This window comes from Anopheles moucheti, chromosome 2 (genome assembly GCF_943734755.1).
Source record: "Anopheles moucheti chromosome 2, idAnoMoucSN_F20_07, whole genome shotgun sequence".
NCBI classification, from domain to species: Eukaryota; Metazoa; Arthropoda; class Insecta; order Diptera; family Culicidae; genus Anopheles; species Anopheles moucheti.
This window is the reverse complement of record NC_069140.1, coordinates 89,822,600-89,845,089: the sequence shown is the minus strand read 5'-3', so window position 1 is coordinate 89,845,089 and position 22,490 is coordinate 89,822,600. Positions and strand designations below refer to the sequence as shown.

At 40.4% G+C, this 22,490-nt stretch overlaps 1 protein-coding gene across 1 annotated transcript in view; it reads right to left on the bottom strand.

The window, feature by feature from the left end:
* The window catches only part of LOC128298085 (homeobox even-skipped homolog protein 2-like), a 57,879-nt gene that overhangs the window by 25,132 nt on the left and 10,257 nt on the right, over positions 1-22,490 (bottom strand). The window contains exon 2 of the mRNA XM_053033817.1: positions 6,644-6,697. Within this exon, the coding sequence (XP_052889777.1) occupies positions 6,644-6,697 (54 nt within the window). The remainder of the gene's footprint in view (positions 1-6,643; positions 6,698-22,490) is intronic.

Here is a 22,490-nt window from a genome sequence, read left to right as displayed (position 1 = left end):
ATTGAATTAGATTAGAAGTATTTATATGACACGACAGTCAAAAATATGAGAAACATACTTCTTCAAAATGGCGTTTTTCTAAGCCTTTTTATTGGAGCATTCGGGAGCCCACTGGTATTTCGTCTAAAATTATCGAAATGTGAAAATTTACCATAATTTTGATAACAAAACACTCAAAACTAATAATAGACGTTTGAAGTTACGTTTTACAACTGAAAATTTGTTACTCTTTTGCCTCTAAAACATCAAAGAAACATAACAGAGACAAGTGCTTATGAATGGATTGAAGAACTCCAATATCTTAATGTAAAACGTTTGAAAAATATTAAATTTGTTCGTACATATTGACTTAATAACTCCCAATAATGTAACAAATATGGAGTTCTTACTCAGGAATCACAACTTGCTTGCTGTTCTCTTTAGTAAATCATAGTTAATATTGCATCAAGTAATTAAATTGTTTCGATCATACGACGCCATCACACGTCACACACAAAAACGAGATGCGGGGAGTAGCTTTTAATTCCTTTCCCCGTTCTGAACTCAACCCGACGGTCGTTGTGTCATTAATATTTTAAACGAGAATTCCACGAATGAAAGTTGCTACAACCTTGGAGCATTTTCCCTGCGCTGGGGGAAATTCATGATGCATTTTTCTGTCACTGCTTTCTGGGCACATTCTCGCGGGTGGTCAACATTCCTGCTACACCACCATTCCCTTCCAAGCTGTCTGACGCGTATCGTGTGTCGTTGCTGTGCCGACGTGTTTACACATCACTCAACTCACGCTCACCCGGCACACTTGGCAACACCCACCCCCGGTCCGGGCGCCCAACCCAAACCGGTAGCCGGCGAGCCCTCCAGGGTGCTATAATTGCTCCCTAATTGATTATTTTGCTCTTCATCATATTGTAACAAAATAAAATATCATGTTACAGTCAACCGAAAGCGGTCCCCTTTGGTTTGGCAGCGGACACACGCACACGCACGGTCTCGGTGTTCACCCGCATCGTTACGGCGCGAGGCCTCGGGACGGGAAAATTCCGAACGTTGCAAGGACACCGCATTCGCTGCTCAGCGGCAGCGTGTGATGATGATGGTGTGATTATTTTTATTGTTGTTTTAATCAATCCGGTAAATGATTTTTCCCCGTCATTTGTGATGTGTCCGCACGGGACACGGGTGTTGACAGATTGGTGTTTTCGGAGGTTCAATGGGATTTTCGGTTTGTGTTTTTGTGTGGGTTTTTTTGGTTTGGTTTTGTTTGCTAGTAACCATCATGTTTAACATTCGTTGAGCGGGTTAATGGATTAGCCCCGAATGCAAATACACTTCGGAGGTGTTTTGTAGTGAAATTATTATTTAAACGAGCCACGATCTCGAGGGACTAACCTGGAGCTTCACAAAAGGGAAATCGATATTGTGCCGGAACATTATACCATCGGATTCAATTTAATTAAATACTGTTCAAGTGATAATGATACCAGAAAAAAAGGTTACTTTTCATATTTTTTAGCCTTGTAATGAATAAGTTTTATTAGAAAATTAAACTAAATACTAATAAAAAATCTCCAGTAGAACGTAGAACGAACATAGAAATAGTAGGCTGTACTATCCTGCTAAGCGCCTGGTGGTTAGGCAATGCGCATCACACATCAAAGTGTACAGGACGAATTTTGCGTTTACACGGGATGATTAGAAAATCGTGTTGCTACAATGAATTTTCCTAACTCTCTTTTCCGTTTGCCCCTGTCCCTTTCAGTTCCCTTTTAGTTTTTTTGCAAAATAAACTTAAACAATTTAATACTTTATAAACTTAATATTTTTACTTCAATTTAAAAACATCCATACAAGTGTTGCGCACTGCAAGACGTTTCAAATCTATTCCCTTTTACAATTTTTTTCCTTCCTCCCATAATTCGAATAATTTACAAAATCAACTATACGTTTCACTGTTGCCATTTGGCCAAGTGTTGCTCGAGTGTTACCCCAAAGCCACCTAATTCAAATACCGCACACAACACAAATTCGTGCGGCATTCGGTACCGTTCGCAGCAAAAACCCTTCTCCCGGAAGGGTTCACGCATCGAAATTGACTATTTTCCGCATTATCGTATTACGTGTGCCAGACTTTGGCAGGGATGAGTCGAAGACCCGCAGCACCTTAGACGGGGTGCTCTATGTACGGTGTTCCTGTGTGGTATGTTGCAGTCAAGCGAAAAATAGGGGAAAGTGAATGATATTTCACTATTTAGACACACGTATGCGTTTTCCTCGGGTCGGGTCGGGACATTCCAAAGCGCACACACACACAGAGGACCGGTACCAGTACACCACAGGGACATGCACATCACACACGCTGAGGATGAGCCTCGGTATGGGAGGATTTCGTGCACTGGGCAACAGCAGCCAGGAAATTTATTTAATTTGTCTTCCCGGGCACTCGCCGACGACTCACGCCGTACGGGAAGTCATGTAAAATGGCTAAGAATTTTACCAATTTCGTTTTATTAGTTCGTTTTAAGGTAAATTAATTAATTTTCCTGCACACACACAGACACGGTGCCTCATGCCACTGCGTACTAACTGCGTGTGTGTTGCGTGTTTGCGTAAAGCGCCGTGTGGTATTCGCGCCATTCAGCACATAAATTGGTACGATTGTTTCGCTACGCAACCACCAACCCGTTTGATGGCTTTGTGTCTTTTCGGCGATGTGGGCATGTGTGTAAAATGTTATTTACGGTTCGATTCGTTACGGGTCTTAATAACGACAGTGGGGCGAGTGTGTGCCGGTTGACGGTGGGAAGAAAAATTGCCTGTAAAGTAGTGTGTTTCCTCACTTGCTAAACTAATTTTAAACCCGAAAGGCAATAATGTTTGTGAGTGTCTGATTATTACACGCTTAGACTGTTAGTAAAACACTCCATTTAAATCGGGTCTTTTATTTAATTACCTTTACTAAAATTTGGTTATAACAGTTATTGAATATTGTTTTACTATTTTATTATTCAAATCAATTGATGTGAATAAACTAAAACACTTTTAGTATGTAAGCGAGATTTTGTATTAATTTCACGTATGATGTCCCTTGTTTACCTCTGATCGTCAAGTCTTGTTCGTTAATCGAGCAACATAATCCAACCATATGCCTTCCAGAGCAACAAATGTTTGGACAATATGCACACACACACACATACGGGCAGTTCGCATACCGAAAGGGCCACGTGGGAAGCGTACAAAAGCAAAGGGTCTTGGCAGCGATTTTGTAGCACCACCGCAGCACAAAAAGGATCAGGAATGTTGATGTGATCCGTTTACCTTTTGCTATGAAGTACGGCTGACAAGGAGTTTCCAAATAAATGCAAAATACCCGCTGGCCACACAATGCACAGGCACGGGATGGTTGGAAAATATTTACCCACGCGCATTACACAGACACAAACGGAAACGGAATGGGGCATATCTGCTAGACGATGCCATTCGTCACATTCGGCCATCACATCCGGCCGAACCGTACGGTGTGGCAGGTGAACAGTGGCGAAAAGAATGGCCGCCACCTTACGCAGAAGAAGTGGCCACCGGCGTGAAAAGAAGCCTTTACCCTGGCATGCCATCGCAACCGTTAACAAAGGGGTTTTTTTTGGGACACGTTCCTTAGGGGTTTTTTCGTTTCTTCTTCGTTGGCTGATTGTTGCACGCTTGGTATGCGGACATTCACTTCCTCCGCGGGGCCGGCAGAGACACGGGTAATCCTGCTTAAGAGCATCGATCCGAAATTGGGTGTCACTTTGGGAGGCATTTTGTTTTTTTTTGGAGGTGGGGGAGTCGAGCTGGTTTTTGCTGCTCTTCTGGCATGTTATGCGATTACACTTGTAAACCTGTTGGGTTGATGTTACATACTCGCCCTTTTCAGTGTACAGTGTGGTCGATAGGACGATACTTGCCTAGAGAACTGGCTTCGGTTCGTCCGGTTTTTCGAGTGGTAACGTGCTCAGGACAGTGCATGAATGATTGGGAATGGAGCGATAGGGGATTTGCTGAGAATTGCCAGGCAAAGAAAAAAGTCTTATCCTTCTCACAATGGGTATAATGTGGTAGGTCTATTAATGTGATTGTTGTGCTGCCATTCACAGGACTTGTTATCATCCGTTTGAATGGTATGATTATGTCCGAAATGGATAATAGGAATGGCAGCTATCAACGGTAAACTTATTTATGATGTTAAGGTTAATTTTAGTGTATCCATTAAAACACTGCACTCCATGTTGAATGTATTTTCCACCAATTTTTACTTGGAACGTGTCGTGTTATTTGCGAAAACTTCTTCAAAAAGAATAGCATCATTGTTGCCAGCATCTTTTTGATTAACTACTTTAGGATGATTTTGTACAGTCTTTTCCCAAGTTATACGACACTCACACACTCACAGTTGACACGACAAATTAGAGTTCTTGTAATTTTGTATGCGGAGTTAGAATTGTTATAAGTCAAAATTTTAATTTTCCCAAAAATACGTTACAGTTTAATATTAGAAACATTAGTTTTGGTAAAAATTTAACCTAATTGTCGAAATAAACGTAAAAATATAATTTATTAATGTGCTTCATTTGTCGATACGGTCAGGCTGTTCTAACGAAAAAAATGTCCTTCATTAATGGATAAATGATATTATAAAAGGGATTTGAGTTACGCGACAATTTGAATTATGCGAATTTTTCTGGCACTCATTATTCGCGTAACTCAGGAAAAGACTGTATTAAATAGTATGAAGCAGATCACAATGAAAACGACTTGTTACTTGGAATTAATTTTCATAAGTCATTAGTATAAAAATATTATATTTAAACTTCTTAAAAAAATTAAGCTTTACGTAAAAATAAATATAACATTGAACATTGAAAAATTCCGAAGCTTACATTTAAACTACATACTTCTGTGCTGTAAGGATATACTAAAACCTGAGAATTTTTTTGCGAAAGAACAAGTATCTACAATATTATATTATTTTAAGTATAAAAGTACCACTATAAGGTTTGTTCTTCTTATCTTTTTTTCCAATTTGAGCAATTTCGTCATTTAAATTATTTTTAGTAACAAAAAAACTCTCCATTGTAGGTTCCTTAAAGGCGACTGTCTCTGATTTCCCACCTCCTCACGTAAACCGTACGAATAAATAAAAAAATACGCTTCTTCGGCGCGTTTGGCTCGGGTCCTTTCCTTAGCCGCCCCCAGCACGTTTGCCTTGTAAATACAATACGCACATCAACGCGAACCCGCGGCGGTTGGTGGATAATTTAATTTAGCTGTCACGGGCTTTAAACAACTAAAAACTCTATCTCTCCCATTTTGTCGCTCTGCTTCGTTCACTCGCAACACGCAACACATTTCAAATCGGCTCCCATTTTAAGTCCCACGCCCTGCTAGGAAAAGGGAGTTTGGACTGACAGAACTCGTCATAAACTCGTCGGGTTTCGCAGCATAAGGTGGGGGTCTTATACCCACCGGCAACGAACACGAGCTTCCCGTAATGGATGCATTGTGCCAAGCAAAGGCAAAAGAAAAACAGAAGCAGCCATTTTCACCCTTGGTGTAGACGGGTGAACCCAATAACTAAGCAATCCGCATCCACCTGGGAAATCCTTGGCAAATGCTCGGGGAGGTAACAAATAGTGTGGTGTATTTTCCCGTTTTCCTATTTTCTAGCGCCGTGAAAATTTGCTCTCTTGAAACCAAACCAATTATCGTATTGTTGGTGGCGCGCTCCTTCCTGGATTGCGCTTCGTGGAGACCAACGTAAACCGCCAGTACCCGCCGACACTCTTCCCCGACACCTTTGCAACAACCATTGTGCACGAAATGAGATTAAAATATCAGAATGTACTTTGCGATACTCTTTATGTACCGAAGTCTTTTTACACGGGCGGGCTGCCTCACGCTCGTTCGACGATCGCGGGGAAGGCAGAAAACGAGTCGAAGACAACTCGGTGCAACCGGGGGGATGTAAAGTGCGAAAGGGTAGGCTAATGGGCGCGAGCGCGGCACAAAGTGACTGACTGAATGACTGGTTTGGTACATAACAGAAGCTAACAAAAAACCCCCCAAACTGGCATACCCCAAAAACTCGCCCCATAAACCCTGACTGCCAGTTAGAAGCGATGAAACGTATAGGGAAAGAGAGAAGGAGATCGAGCGAGCGAGAGAGAGATAGAAAGAGAAGAGAAAAAAAATACATAAATGGCTGTTAACACACACCACCTTGCTGGGTGTGGAATGTATGATGATTCTTGCGCATGATCACGAGGTCGGTCACAAGATACGTGCCAGACCGGGTCTGCGCCAAAATCATGGTGGTGATGGCGGTAGCGACGATTCCCGGGACGTACGAATGGGTCCATAGGAAAATTAGTCAATTTTGGCAACAGATTTAGGAAAGTCATCAGTGCTGCTACTGTCACTGTACAAACACAGCCATGAAGTGGTCCCCCATTGCTAGAAAGGAAGCACCCAAGGACCCCGCCACCGTTAGGGGTGGTTGGACGAACTAAATGCAAATTGAAATCGAACTGGTTGCTAGTAATATCTTCCTGATGTTTTCTTGGCAATGTTTCTAATGTACACTGCAAAGCTGGTCCGTTTAACTTACCCGGTAAGCAAGCACCGCCGCCACCGCCGAAGGTTGACTTTAAGTGTGTAAAATCTGGAAAGAAAAATGGGGAGGAAAAAAACAGTAGAAAGATGTGAGCAAAATAAGAGAAGACGGCAAGAAGGACGAATCTCATTATTATTGAATTTAGTAATTTGCCATTAGACCGTACCGAGGCGACGGCAAACCCGGTGCGGAGGAGAGTGCAGGGAAGATTACCCGTTTCGGATGGAAGGAAAATTCCGGTCCAGAGAAAGGAATTTTACCCTCCTGTGACTATTTAAGCGCAGACGAGTTTCATTTATTGATTGGATAGGAATGCAGAATCGATCGGTGAGGGAATTTCACGCAAACGGGAGGTTATGTGGAGGTTTGGCAGGCTGATTGCTTCGACATTTTATGATGATGATTCCTTAAAGCAACACGGAGCTAGAATGAAGTTTTTTTAAAAGATACAGAATAATCCATCCGCCTATTCCTGTATTTGAAGATTTCACCTCTTAATTCTCAAAATCTAAGAAGTCCTTATCTGGCAACTCCTCACAACCATTTGGAAGTAGAATTAAGTTTTTAAAAGACACAGGGCAATTCATGCGCTATTATTGTATCGGAAGACTTGGGACATTTGGAGAGGGATCAGAATTGTATAGGTTGCACATTTTATTTGAAGAATTCACTTCTTAACCCCCCAAAACCTAAGAACTCTTGCCAACAACTCAAGAAAAGCTATCCTTTGTTTCGGTCTCTCAGAATGCCATCGATACCATGCACTCCGAAATCAATAAATACACAACGTGCCCGTTTACGATTGTTGGACAATCGCTTCCCGTCCTGTGCGCGACACTATCCCAGTGTTTCACATCCATTGTGCTAAATAGAGCGATCTCGTAACAAAATACTAATCAATAGCGCTTTCGCACAATGAAATTCTGAAGCATGTAAGTGAAAAAGAAATGCGTGAAACACGCAATGAAAGTGCAAACAATCCACCCAAAACCCTAAAGGCCCTTTCTCCAAAATCACTAAGCTGTGTGCGGAGGACGAAGAATTCATCACCGAAGAAAAGAACACGGGAAGCAACAACAACAAAAAAAAACCTCCGGTAACTGTAGGCATCAAATATCAGGGGTGTCTCACGGTTGAGGTTTACCACCGTTGTGGAATATCATCTTCCAATCAAGCAATTAGGCAAAACCATTGAAATCGTATCGAATTACGGCAGATTTTTGGCAGACGAGTCGTTTCTCCTGTGTTTCCCCACACTTCTCAAGATCGGGTTTTGCTTCGTGTTTCGATAGTCTTGCACACCGCAAGACACTGTTTTCCACCCCTTTTTTCGAATTGCGCCACCGGGAATGCGGGTTTAACTCTTTCCAAATCAAGGAGTTGCATCGAAAACCCCGGTGACAGAAGTTGCATCAGCTGGATTAGAAGGGGTTTTTTTCAATTGTCAGGAAGAGAGTATCAAAATACTGTGAGGTATTTCTTTAAAGTTCGCGAACTCGATCGTGTCAAATCAAACACACCTACTGGTAATGTGATCGTGGAATAGGAAGTAAGCAATTTGTTGGCTTTGCGTGAGCTTCACATACATTTGGAACTCTTGCGTATTGCGTATTTAAAAGCACGTACACGTGGTTCTACCCAAAGATCTCTGTGGAATTTTGTGTAGAATATCCTCTTAAAACGCTTATGTGAAGCTCCTTTCTGCGTTCTCTTCACAGTAAATTGGGTTGCATAATTTAGTGCATTTATATAAACCATTGCTCTAGCTCATCCCTAATTAGACACGTTAGGCGTCTTCCTCAACCTAGTCCCTAATTGAATTTGATCCAGTCCAATTCGCTCGGACGGTTCCGGTTCAGTTTACGAGGTCACGTAAATCTCTCTTACTGGAACCACGTTCTTCGGGTTACAGCGAACCCTAAATTACTTACTGTGCACAAATTACAGCACATAGTTCCGACTACCGAAATTTTCCATTTTGCAAATGTCCAGCAAATTCGTGACCCGTAATCCACAGAATCCTCCCTATTTCGGACGATTCATGTGAATAAAAGTTGCATCATAATGTATCGGTATGATTGCGCAGGTCAACCACGGTCGCTTTCTGCTACGTTTCTTGTAATGCCACTTCCAGCAGGAGGAGAACAACCTACAAAACCACCGCCCAACATCGTTGATCCCTCCGCCAAAACCCAGCGCCCAGAGTTCGGTTGCCCAACCCGGCTGCTGGCAGTTCGGTTATTTATCGTGCTCCCGTTTTTTTGCCTCCCATTTGCGAATCCCTGCTCCGCAAGGCTGGCGCTGTAAATCGATTGCAGAACCTTCTACCGAAAGAGCACTGTATAAATTACTTGCCAATTCGATTCCGGAAACGGAACGGCGGTTATCTTCCTTGCTTTCCGGCGATGGTGGCAACACTTTCCAGGCGGCGATGCACCAGCGGTGGTAAGTTTTTGCACTGCACTAGAGATACAGCGTGCATATAACGAGTGTGCTATAGTCCGGGTGGTTGGTGAGTTGATGAAGCGTAATGGAGTAGATATCTCGCTATTTGAAAGGTAATGCTTCCCGGTTTGAAAAGTATCCAACGCTGGGTAGATAGCGCGATTATTTAGGAAACTCAATTTAAAATATTAAAGGCACCTTGTCTTACAAAACTATCAAAAGAAATTTAATTAGGCATTATTTAGATTGCCTTAATTTAAACTTCACAATATCTCATTGCTCTTTACAACAATTCTTATCATAGCTTATTTCATAACCCAAAGTAATCGAAAATCTCTGACTCCTACAAACTCCGAACTCCGATTAACTCTGATGAAACTCTTTCATCGAAACACGCCACTTCCAAACACTTTTCCAACGCTACCGTATGCAGCATCGTTTCGGGACGAACCGCCCACAAGCGACCGACAGCGACACGGACACGGATCGGAAAATCCAATTACGCGTTTGTCGATTTCCATTTCCTTGGCTCCATCATCCATATCTCGGGGCCTTTTTGCGCCGGCCATTCATCCATTCGAAGGCGTGAGCCCGTTTGTTTTGTGCACCCCGTGGCTGGGTACGGACCGAAATGGACTGCGACAAATTGGTATGGCCACGTGCCAACGTTATTTTCCACTCGCACAGTGACATTGTGCGTCGCGTTGCGCCACTTGGCGTTGCGGGTGGAAGTAGCACGAAGCAAAACCTCCCGAAAACCGACCCACCGCACGGATGCCCGGGCGAAAGAGTTTGATCGATTTTACTACCGTGCTGCGTCAGCCAAACTGGCCAATGTGGCTGTGACGGCGATTGGGTTGGAGTTTGCCGTAAATTGGAGGCGTTTTAGTCTGTGAAGGAGCGGAGCGAGAAAAATAGCTCAGCCACTTCTTGTCCGTTGTTGAAGAAGTTACCTAGAGACGGAGATTTTTCCCTGCTGGAAGACGTTTGAGCTGTCCCAACTGGTACGGGAATGGAATCGTTCATGCTTCCAAGGAAACCAAATCAGCCGGAGAACCACTATGAAGATGTTTTGGGAGTTTTGCTCACTTTTCGGAGAATATCCACTCCAAACGGACCGGGTCTGCCATTGGAAAACACATACCGACCGACCGGTCTGGAATCAATCGGAGGTGCTTGTGTGTCGGGCGCACGTCAAAAGATCGCTCCAAGTGTGGGCCCGGGCCCACGTTCGGCTAGTTTCGAAGTGGAATCGAGTAGGTAATTCGATGCCTTCAACAAGGCGCCAGTTTCTCAAGCAATGCTTTCCCACCTTCGAGACGCGGGTATCTCTTGAGCGACATGCACGCAGGGCCGTCTTTTCCCGGGACGACATACGGGGTTTGTCTTGGATTCTTACGCTTTTTTTTTTGGTTGCGGTTTTGTTTTTACCCCTCATCACGCGTGGAATCTCAGATCTCACGGATCTCCGTATTCTTTTAAACGACCACTCGACGATGGTCTGTCAACACATCGCTGCGCCGGGGTCAGCGTAAAGGGGCATCCACTATCGGCACCTATCGCCTATCAACTACTTCACCGATCGTTCAAGTGATCCACTCAGGGTGTGTGTACGTTTGAATGTGTCGAAATGGAAGAAAAAGAATCCGGAGCAGGAAGCTACAACGATGCCACAATGGCGTTTGCAGTTGGAAGGAATTCGTTGGTGGTACGTTCTAGGCATGGAGGGTAATGAAATGATCAATCCCAAAATCCAGACACTGGAGTACGATCTCAATCTCTATCGATTCAATAGTCTTCGAACAGCACTCGATCAGTAGAAGTGGTATTGAGGATAATTTAATACAAATAAAATGCCAATGAACTTACTTGTTTGCTATTGTTTATGTTTGGCAAAATTAAAACCGATGCGGAATTGATTTTTTCCAGTAATATTACATTAATGACAACTTGTAAATAGATGTTAATATTAATGTTCATGTTAATCATTAATAACGTTATGATAATGGTGGGACTGGAATGGGATAGTTCATTGTGAGTCACTACTATGTATCCATGCATTAAATTGATACTAGTATTTGCTGTTAAACTTACACCTAGAGCCGTATTCCGTACGATTTTTCTCTAGTAAATTGACCCATACTCCGATAAGTCCAATCCTGACATCAAGCGAAGAACTTGTGCCTTTTTCTTTGGAGTGATCAGTATTGGTTTAAGCTGTGAAAATCGGTTTCTTGAATTGTTTACTAATGAAATTTCTTTTCCCAAAACTTCTAGTTTGTTAAGATGTATGCATACTACATCAACAACTTCAAAACATACTCTTGACTCTGCTCTCATAGTGTACCAAAAATGATATCTTCACAACAAAAATCCCGAAACGAGCACATTACACGATTCTCAACCATCAGAAACGAACGAAATATGCGCATGTCTGAGAACTTTCTTTTGATGATACCGTCCAAACCCCGCAACGTACGGCGTTTCTTCACCATAATCAAATCTATTCGATCCATTCAGGGCAATTCGCATCTCAAGTGCCGGTAGATTTTCTTGATGGCGAAATTGCCAATTCATGTTTTATTCACCTTTTCTACAGCGGCTGATTATTCTGATTGTAATGATGGTGATGCAGCAAGCGGCGAACAGGCGGCGAGGAGAGGAAAATGTGAGCGCAACGAAACGTAAACGATACTTGAGTTCCTCATTAAAATTAGCATAAACCGGTAGAGGATTGGAAACAGAGCCAACCGGTGGAAGTTTGCCGTGGTTTGCCGGCGACGTGTAATCGCAACATTCGGGAAGGTAGCTTCAATGGTTTGTAGCTTTCTGCGCTCCGAGATGATTCTTTCCGTTCTGAATTTTCACTCTCGCACATCTGAAGTGAAAAAAAATAATCAATCGATCCACTTTTCTTCAGGAAGGTGAGTAACGTACAGAATCTTGTTTGCCTCCTTCGTTTGCTCAATGTCTCTTCCACTAAGTGCGCCATTGTTGGTTCTAGTAGCTTTGATATTGCTCTTTGCACAAGTCGTCGTTAGTTTTTGTGCGTATCAACCACCCAACCAACCAACCAACGTCACAAAAGTTTAAACGATTTTCGCCCCTTTTGACACCATTTTTTTCCATCCGCCATCGATCGGGTTCCTTTGGCTAACGCTTCACGCCTCGATCGATGCTTTGCTTTACACCTTAACATGCAATTTTAGCACACTCGCCGATGGAGAAACGCAATAAGAATTTGTTTTTTTCTCTCTCGCTCCCTCTTCTCAAATAGCTTTTCTTTCTTTGTGCACCAAAGTGCGGAGTGCACTTTTTGCAATACCTTTGATGATGTTTTTTTTTTCATTCATTCCCATCTTAAGAGGTGCAAAACAAACAAGAGCACTAACACGGCACATCGGCACGGAACCATCGCGCATCGAAAGCAGCTCGGGATTTGTCGGGAAAGGTGTCACTAAAGACCAGAGAGCTGTTTGCAATTGTGTGTATGGGAACAAAGGAAACGGTGAGGAAAGTAGCAAAAATAGTGCAAGCTGTAAGCATCCTTTCAGCCCATGGCTTCGACAGTGTGCAATTGTGCAGCAGAAAGAACCGTGAACAAATCCTCAACTCCACAACGTTCGATTAAATTGAATAAAAGAAGTGAATATTGAGCACACAGTGAAAACCGATGTTAATCTGTGCCTTAGCCGAATAAACGGACAGCACGGATAATAGGTACATCTGCTTTTAGTAGTAAATATTAGTGTACGAAGTGTATTGCGAGATGTTTTGCTGTTAAGATTTATTTAACTTTGTGGATGATTTGCCAAAAATAAATTTCCATTTTATGTTTGAAGTTGAAAACATTGCTTAAGTAGCCTTTATTATTTGTCTTAATTAGTTTAAACGTCAAATCACACCTGCGAGTGTCATTCAAAATGCACATAGGCAATCCAACAATCTATTTCTAGTCGTTTCATTCGTGTGTAGAAGTTTTCAGGGCATTTGTTCTTTAAAATTGAATGTACATTTTAAAGGTTTAAATTTCTGTTTGTAGTTTAGTAGTTCATTATATTAAAATATTAATTTAATGTGAGCTTTTATTACTTATTTTCTTGTTCTTTGATTCCTTTCCAAAGTTTATTAAATACCATTGTGCTACACTAACGCTACTCGCTGTCCAGGTGCTGTCATCGCTGAAGACGTTGAACGCGCTCACAGCGAAATGAGCAAACAAACATTTTAAGCCCGGCGTCATACGAAAGCACGGAACGACGCACACAGTGCGCCCTGAGGGCAAACCGTTCCTCTATACACTAGCCGAACCACTAGGCCCGGCACCATCATCATCGCATTGCTCGGGATGTGTCCTGCGAATGGTACGAAAAGCACGAACAACCACGAGATGCCATCATCATCATCATCGTCATCATCAACATTCGCGGTGAGTGCGAAGTGCGCAAGACGGAAAACACCAACACGCGCAAACCAGCCATTGCTTGCTTGGACCGGCGGCAAATCTTGGCTGCAATAAATTGCTCCCGGCAGCATGAACGAGCCGACCACCAACCGACAGTCGCGTAATGGCGGCCGTTTATGTTCGCTTTTTCACCCCCCCCCAGGTCCATCTTTTTACGAGCGCGTGTGCGTGAAAATGTGTATTTCATTTATATACGCGTACGAGGAAGTTTTAACGGAAGTGTGCGTTTTTTTTGTGTTATCCGAGGCCTAACCCAGTGCACACACGGAAGTCACCACCGAGTGGTATTGGTGTGCGAAGGACAATAATCTTCGTTCTGCTTGCTTCGCGAGTTTCACGTAACAAAGGGGATGAAGAAGGAAAATCTTTTAACTCTATACATACGCACCCATACTAGCGCAGCTCCGGTTCGCAAATGAAGCAGTGGCAGTGCTATAGCGTCACAAAACAAAGTGAGCTGCTTTCGGGCCGGTTCAGTTGGAAACCCCATGTTGAGATGGCAACCAAATGGTGTGATTGTGTTAAAAGTGCTTGAAGGTCCACTCCGGTACCTTCTCGGAATGGAAGTGGCGAAAACAGAAATGGAAGCATGCCCTTTGCTATATACCACCGCTGGTGCAAATGTACATGTACGCAAGGAATAACCCCTCCCCCCGCCCCCCTTTTGCTCCCTTCACTCCGAGTTCATGAATAGAATAATAGAATGGAGGTGAATTTTGCGAACCACGGCCATGGTTGAGCCTTTGCAAGGATTCGAGGACAGAGCCGTGGTGAATTTAATTGCAAGCGAGGCAGCAAGGCAAAAATGCGTCCCATGTACTCGCGCCCTTAAACCCACGGGACGTGTATTTGTGAATGGTTGTGCCTCGCGGGTACGTGCGTAGTGGTATCGTAATGCTAAAACGGCGTGCCGGGAAAATTCGCCACACAATCCACCTTTGCTGGTTATTGTAGGGAAAAAAAACAGTGAAAGGAAAGAACCGGCCAAAATAAACCGCGCCAGTGTGGAAACGACCAGGAAAATGGATTTTTCACAACTCCAGCACCCGGGCGCGCACGGCGCTGATCATCATGAAAATGGCCGATAGCATTACACACACCGGAAGCGGCAATGGTTGTGCTCTTGGCAGTGCGAGTTGGGAATGTTATTCTCGGAGGGCTAATTTTCCTACCGTGCACTTTCATCTCACCACCCCCCCCCCGGTTTGGCCCTGTCGGTTTTGGGTGGTGGAGGCTAGTAACGAGGTAGAAAAATGAAATAGAAAACAGCAGCATTTTTCTTTCAAGGTTGTTTAGGCCATGTGTTGGATGGTGTAGAGTGGCATTAAGCTGGATGCTGATGCTTAGTTAATAAATTGTTTGAGAAAATTATGCTACATTGCCAATAGCACTCAGCTATTTTCTTTTATTTGCTTTGTTAGAATGTTACTGCTCTCAAAAATATGTTTCCTTATACTATGCTTTGTATGAGTTGTAAATAAATTGCTATACAAATTCTATTATTAATATTTTTTAGTTAGAATTATGCTTGTACTTACTAACATGAAAAGAAGTGTTTACACTGACTCTAAAACTGTCTAACTAGCTAATTTTAACGACTTCGGTTGTTTGAAAGCATGGAGTTGAACAGTTCTGACGTATTTAATGGATTTATTTTATATATCTATTTTATAGTACGATCACCAAAAACTATAAATTTTAGTTCCTAGAACTTTAACAATCAATAAAAAAGCGCTATTCAAGTTGTTCTGGAGTGTTGCACAAGAATAGATGATGATAGACAAAAAGAAGTGTTTGGCAAATCAATGCTGTAAACAGAAACCCAATTGTAATATTAAATGTCGTTTAAAATCGACTATGAATATTTAAACTACAGTTTAATGTTTTGGTATGATACGTTTACAGATATATAATATCCATTAAGTTATGTTATTGTATGTTTTTTTTAAATAAAAAATAAAATTTGATTGTCAAACATAACTATATTTGTTTTAAGATGTGATTATTTATATTAAAGGATTGTATCCTTCAACACGTTCGTAGAACTTTGATATTAAAGTTCAAATAAAAATGCCATGTTGACTGAAAACAATCAGCAGATAAACATTGAATTAGCAGACATTTCTATCGATCGATAAAACGATTTGAATCTGTCTACTCCCGGGACGGGGGGTTTCAGTGTACTCCAATCGCAGCGACGCACTGAGCACCTAACGGCTAATGTTGTTTAATCGCACTGAATTAGCGATACAACAGTTTGGTTTGCATTCTACCTACCGATGCTATGATTTACATAAGCGGTAGGTATTAGATTAATTTTACCCGTGGGTTAGTATTGGCCACATAATGCAATTGAAATAATGCGGTAAACGAGGTGTGGTGTGTCGTTTGGCAATTTAAGGTTCCTATTCTGACAATAAAGTAGTTAAACTCCATCGGAGCTAATTATGGGTGGGCTGAATTGTCTAATGAATGAAATTAATACAACAGAGTAAAAGTCACCGTTATACACAGCTGGATTGGTTTAATGTGATTAATTGTGTAAAATTTGAACCCGCTTAGAAATGGTATCATCGTTGACATTACTCTTCATTATTTGTGTTGGTTTTTGTTTCATTTTTAGCTCCATTAGTCCCAATGGGGTATAATGTTTAAAAGGAATATTCGTCTTGTGTATAGCGGATGCTGTGTACATTTTTATTGTACTAAATCGGAAATAAATCTATACATCGGAAGGGTACAAAAAAAAAATCCTAATTTTCAATACATTCTCAGTTGAATAAAGATTCAATACAGTCCTTTTAAATCTTTAAAATTTCACTCAACTTGCATTCATCCTGACATAGCATAGGTATTTTTACAATATTTAATAAGAATTTAACAAGACTAAGTTCACAAATCTTCCAATGCTTCTGCAATTACCAAAAATACCAAACAGAACGTAAAATAGCTCTTATTTTAACATCCTTTGACACAAGTTTCGAATCCAATACGTTAGTTTTTACTTAAAATCGAGTAATAATTTTGCTTATCTACATACTTTTGATTAACACAAAAAAACATCTCTCTCGTGGAGACATACTTATATGTGACATAATTGCCTGATATTTGCATGTATTACATTGATTGACTACTGGTAACTATGGTAACTGGAAACTAAGTCTTATGTGCAGATTATACTGCCAAGTGTAACTCAGGCCACAAATAATCAACTATCATGCAGATCTTAATAAATCACATTTCGAAAGCAAAATAAAATGAATGTTATAGTTTTATAGCTAGTTACATTTACTCAATTTTTTTCAGAGGATGTAGTTTTTAAACCCATTTTAATTCCTTCTTAAAAGAAATTACGAAAAAGGGGCAAAGGTAGAAGGGCCAAGACAATTTCGATTTATTCTGGCTCATTCGATATTGATCACTTAAGTGAAATTATAAATACTCATGGCTCAACAGGTCTACATGATAAAGTATATCGAAAGTGCCTTGAAAAACATAAATCATACTGTGCTACTTCTGGTTATGATAAACAGGTTTTCTATTTCCATTTAGATAGGCTTGGGAATCCAAACAATAATTTTTAATCCTAAATCGGTAACTGGTCTAACTGCGGGTGGAATGTTTGGAAATTTTGATGCTGATCTAGATTAGTAAATCATTATATATGTGATGACATTAAAGTGAAGATCAAGATCTATAAACTACAGAGACTTTTAAATTAAACCAAATTTCAGCAACATGAACTAAATATAAAATGTATGAATCAAGTATGCATTAAATGAAAGCTTTAATGAGCTATATAAGAAAATTGCAATCATCGCATAATTCGCCAGACCCTTTATGTTTGAATGTACCAAACACGATACGCTACCAGAGCTATCTTTGGAGTGCTTGGACAGCTAATAGCAAGAAAGACATTGCAGAGCTATCGATGAAATCATGAGCTTCATCATTAATGATAAGAAGGAGTTCAAAAACAATTGCAGAAAGCCACACTATGACGAAACATGTAACAAAAACACATCGTAAGCTAGAACAAATAAAGTTTGTGTTTAAGAACAACAGCCTATACAGTCATATAGACTACGCTTATATAGACTACGAAAAGATAAAATTCATCTTAGTATGAATTAGCTCTCTGAGTTAAGAAAGATGAACAGATCTTCAAATGGGTTAGGTGAACATAGTTAAATGCATTATATTAACAAGAATCACTTTTCAGTGGATAATTAAGTGGATTGCAATAGTGATGAAATTACGCCGTTGATACGTCCTCTAGATAGACGGAATAGTCTTTGGAGGATTCCTGCAGTTGACCAACATCGCGAACCGTTTTCGCGAACAACTTACAAATTCATTCCTATCATGACTAGCTCGCAATATTTAAGCTTACCACGTAGCTGGATAGTTAATACTTACAAATTCAGCACAGATATGTGAGAAGCCTGGACCGCTTCCAGATACACCAACTGAGCTTTTGTTAATTTCATGATAGTTTTATCACAAAAATCCTTCAACAAACAAATTCACTAAAAAAAGTATCTAAACTACTTGATTTACACCGAAATTCGACACAGGAAGATTCGTTCGGTCTTTGTTCAATAGCGTATATCGGTGACTATACCATTGTTAAAATGGATATGGGTTGAAATCGAAAACTACAATCAAACGTACCCCCTACAGGCACAGGTGAGCCACCAGTCGTAAAACATTGTCGAATTCAGTTATAATATTTTGCTATAAAAAAATGTACACTGCGCTTCATTGTGATCCTTGTGAGTAATGTTTATGTTTACGTTTATAATGTAATGTGAGATTAGAAATTAATTCCATGTAAGTTAAGCTTACAAATAAAGCAAAACACTGAAGCAAAGGCTCTATCATTCATTTTTTTTGGGTCCAACATGGTAGCTCAATGCTGCCATATGATGATTATGACCATATATGATTATGTAGATTTAAAATAGCATGGATAATAATACATAATTAATGGATTGGAATGAATCCATGATCTTCCGTGTATTGGAACAAACTACGAAATAATAACTATATTTTAATTACAAACATTCCGCAGTCGTTAACATACCAGGTCTGAGTTCAAATCTTCATTCGATCGTGGCTGCTATTAAATATTACGGATCTGAAAAGTTTCATCAGAGATATTCAACAAAGGATATGGCAGCATTATGAATACAGGGAAAGTAGCAACGAATTGCTACGAATCTTTAGAGGAATTCTTTAGGAAAAGCTTATCCGAAACAAGTTAACGTTCTGTTTGATTAATGTGTATGGAGTTTGTCTAAATGATTTACATCTCTATATCGCTCTTTTACAGTCGTATCTCTATATGATGTATGTGTACAGAGTATCTATTGGAGCGAATTCTGTGTTGATAGTTCAAGGGGAAAGGGCCTCGGTTTCTCACAGACCGCAATGGGTTCTAAGACACGGAAAAGTGACTCTGTAACAGGACAATGCAGCGACGCACAGGGCAAAAGTCGTAGAGGAGACAATAAAAAACCTAAACTGGGAGACCCCCGTGGTACTCCTCAGTCCTGGTTACCTCATAGTTTCACCTGTTTGGGCCATGTCACTATCAGTGCAGCGTTTCACCAAATATGAAGATGTCCAAATGTGGGTCGGTGAATAGTTTTTATCAAAGCCAAAACATTTTCATTGTAACAATATATTTGGCAATTGGACATTATACTTGACAGATGAGAGAAATGTATAGAAATAAGCGGGTACTACTTTGAACAAATAACATTTAATTTTTTCCCTTAAATTCTTTATTTTTCCGTAAAAAAAACCAGACCGTTACACCTGGTAAATGTTATAGTCTAATATCAAAGGGCAACAATCCGCACTCAAAATCTTTAGTAAAATCATTTCAATACTCTGTGTGCGATCTAAAACCCCAAGCCCTTTTCCGAATGGAGAATACCCGAGAAATATATGTCATTTAATATTAACCTCTTTTTCTCTACACTTTTTTTTTAAATGAATTGACGCACACCCAAAACAAAAAAAATGGAGCAATAATCCAATACGAAACGTTCTTCCTCCGTCCGGAAATTATTTATCAGTTTCGACCAATTTCGATTCCCCCAGCAGATATAGTCGATTAAGGAGTCGCACTCGGTTTATTATCCGAATTTCTATTCCCTCGCCCTAGCGCCTAGCCCTAAAGAGCCAAAATCAAACAGTAGCACTAAACATGCAAACAAACAACACCACAGAAACAAGGCGAACGAAGAAAGGCAACCATCGCCGTTCTGCCGAAGGATGAGGTTATTAAATATTTAAGGCAACAAACCAGGAAGCTGATGATGCCAAAACTTCTTTCCGGAACGCCAACTGGGAAGGTGTGAAGTTGATTCCCGGCCACTGTGGGCCACGAGCACAGGCCGACGTGACAACAGGCGAACCGGTCGATGTCCTTGGTGCGCATGTCTTCCTTCGATGGCGAAGCGTCGTTTCGTCCCCAACTCTCCCTTCCGTCGTTTAGGAGCGTAACGTGCAAATTACGTTACGTTCGTTCGATACGCAGTCCTAGCGCAGCCGTGGCCCCCCACAGCCAGAAACAAACAGCACTGGGAAGATATTTCATCGACCAGCAAAACCCCGACGCGTACAATTTCCAATTCATTTTCAGGCATGCGAGAAAAGAACACAACGCACGACCTCTGCCGTACGGTGTGGCCGTAGAATGAATGGTGTTTTAAGCTTAATAAAGAACCACGATAGAAGTAGGCAACTCGTGCATGAATATTCAATTACTCTTTTGCTTGCGAATGACGCAAAATCCTGACCGAAGGTCTGATATTTCCTAGCGCGAAAGAGACAGCCCGGGACGGTGTTGCTTGTTGAAGCACTGGTGACCGTTTTCGGCAGGTGTACAACAAATAAAACTATCAAGCAGAAGCCACAGAGAGAAACATGCAGCCGAAATTGTTAGTGGTTAATAAACATTCAGTGGGAATTCGAGTTTGAGTGGTTATTTAGTATGTATCTTTGGGGATGTGCTGTTCTGTTGTGGATTGAGAGGATCGCGTCCGGAACAGCAAGGACTACTCCGAATGACATTCTTCTATTTGGTATTCACACATTCTTTCTACACCTTATTGAATTGCATAATTTATGAAAACGTAAGATAAACAGTAATAACAGCTTTAATGTTGGCAAAATGGCTTCAATGTACTGCAAAACGGAAGGAAAAAACTTAAGAGGTTCGATTTTTAACTAATTATATTACGAATATACCGTGTAGGTTTTTGCTGTCATATATTAGCTAACATATTTACATATTTTTAACAAGTAGCCGTATCAGCCCAGTCCTTATCAAGGGGGTCGAACTAGACAAGAGTCGCTTCACGACCTTCGGTGTATTCAACCGAACGCCAAGATAGAAGGCATTGACAATGCATCGAACCACTTCTGTCATGAATTATCACCCCTAACATGAATTATACCAATATTAAACAAGACATCTCCATTCAAACCATAATGACCGGTTCAATGGGATCCTTTTTCAAGAGCTATCATAAAGAATGCTTGACTATCGACGGCGCAAATCGTCACAGGAATCCTTTACATAGGTCCAGTCCTATTATTATATAAAATTATTTGAAATAAGTATTTTTTTGTATTTTTTTAAACTTATTAAAGCAACGCATAATTATACTTCCGTTCTTCTTTGACACCAAAACATCCAAGGTGTTGACACCAACACCAAGTATTAGCCAGCTATTTCAGATTTTGCCGATTTTCTTACAACCGATTTTCTTTCGGGGTCTCAAGCGGTGGAATCGAATCGCGGATTGGCCCGGATGGGATTTTGGACCGATCCTTTCGTGTGAAAACCGGCGCCGCTACCAATTATAGCTCGGGTCCCCCCGGGCACTAACATTACAGTCAGGTTTATATAATAACAATGATGCATAATATTACCCCTACTGTTTTATGTACAACTTTGTTAGTATTAACGCCTCTAGAAAATTTTTCATAAGCTTTGGACTATGAAAAGAATTATTTATGTGTTTACGTAAGTTTTTGATATCTTTCCATAAAAATCCTTTCTTCAGAATTCCTCACAAATTAAAACATATCCTTTCGTATCACAATCATACTTCTCGGTACGGTCGTTACAATGGTTATTAATTAGCTGATTCACTAAATAAATAACTAAATATATAAATCGAAGATTGATTTCAAACTGCATTTTTTTTATTTAAGAATGTACCATTTTTAATAATATTATAAATCCAATAATAATTCAATAATAAATCCATAAATATTCCACCTTTACTTATATTACTTTAACCTTTGCCTGTATATTGTAAGTTAGTCACCAATAAACAAGAAAAAGCAATCGATAACTAAATCATATTCATAGACGAACCTGATATAATTTGAAATATTAATTAAACTCGTAAGTATTGTTAAACCGTGAGTTGTTGAATGTTGAATACTAGACTAGTCAAAAGAGAGAAACTTGTGGAAAAAATCTTCTGCAATCGATGTAATTAATTCATATATCTTCTGTTTTGATGCTGCTCACTTCAACTCAATTTATTTATGCTGCTCACTAGTTGTAGCTCAATTTATTAAATATTTTGAAGCATTTATTATTTTATTTTAATAACACGAAATTTTTCAAAACTACTATTACAATCATGAAACTCCACATCATCATGCTGCTGATTGGAATGTGATCTGAAGCCTCTTCCCACAAAGCAAGGGACCAGTGAAGCAAAAAGAAAAAGAAAATTTTAATCAATTGTTCAAAAAAGAAAATTCTAATCAATTGTTCAAAAACTGATCCAATGAATGTGTAATAAAATAGTTACATTTCGTTGTGGAATGTGAAAATAACAAACACCACAATTATTCTTCCAAATTCACTCAACAATTTAAAATTTTATCGGTAGA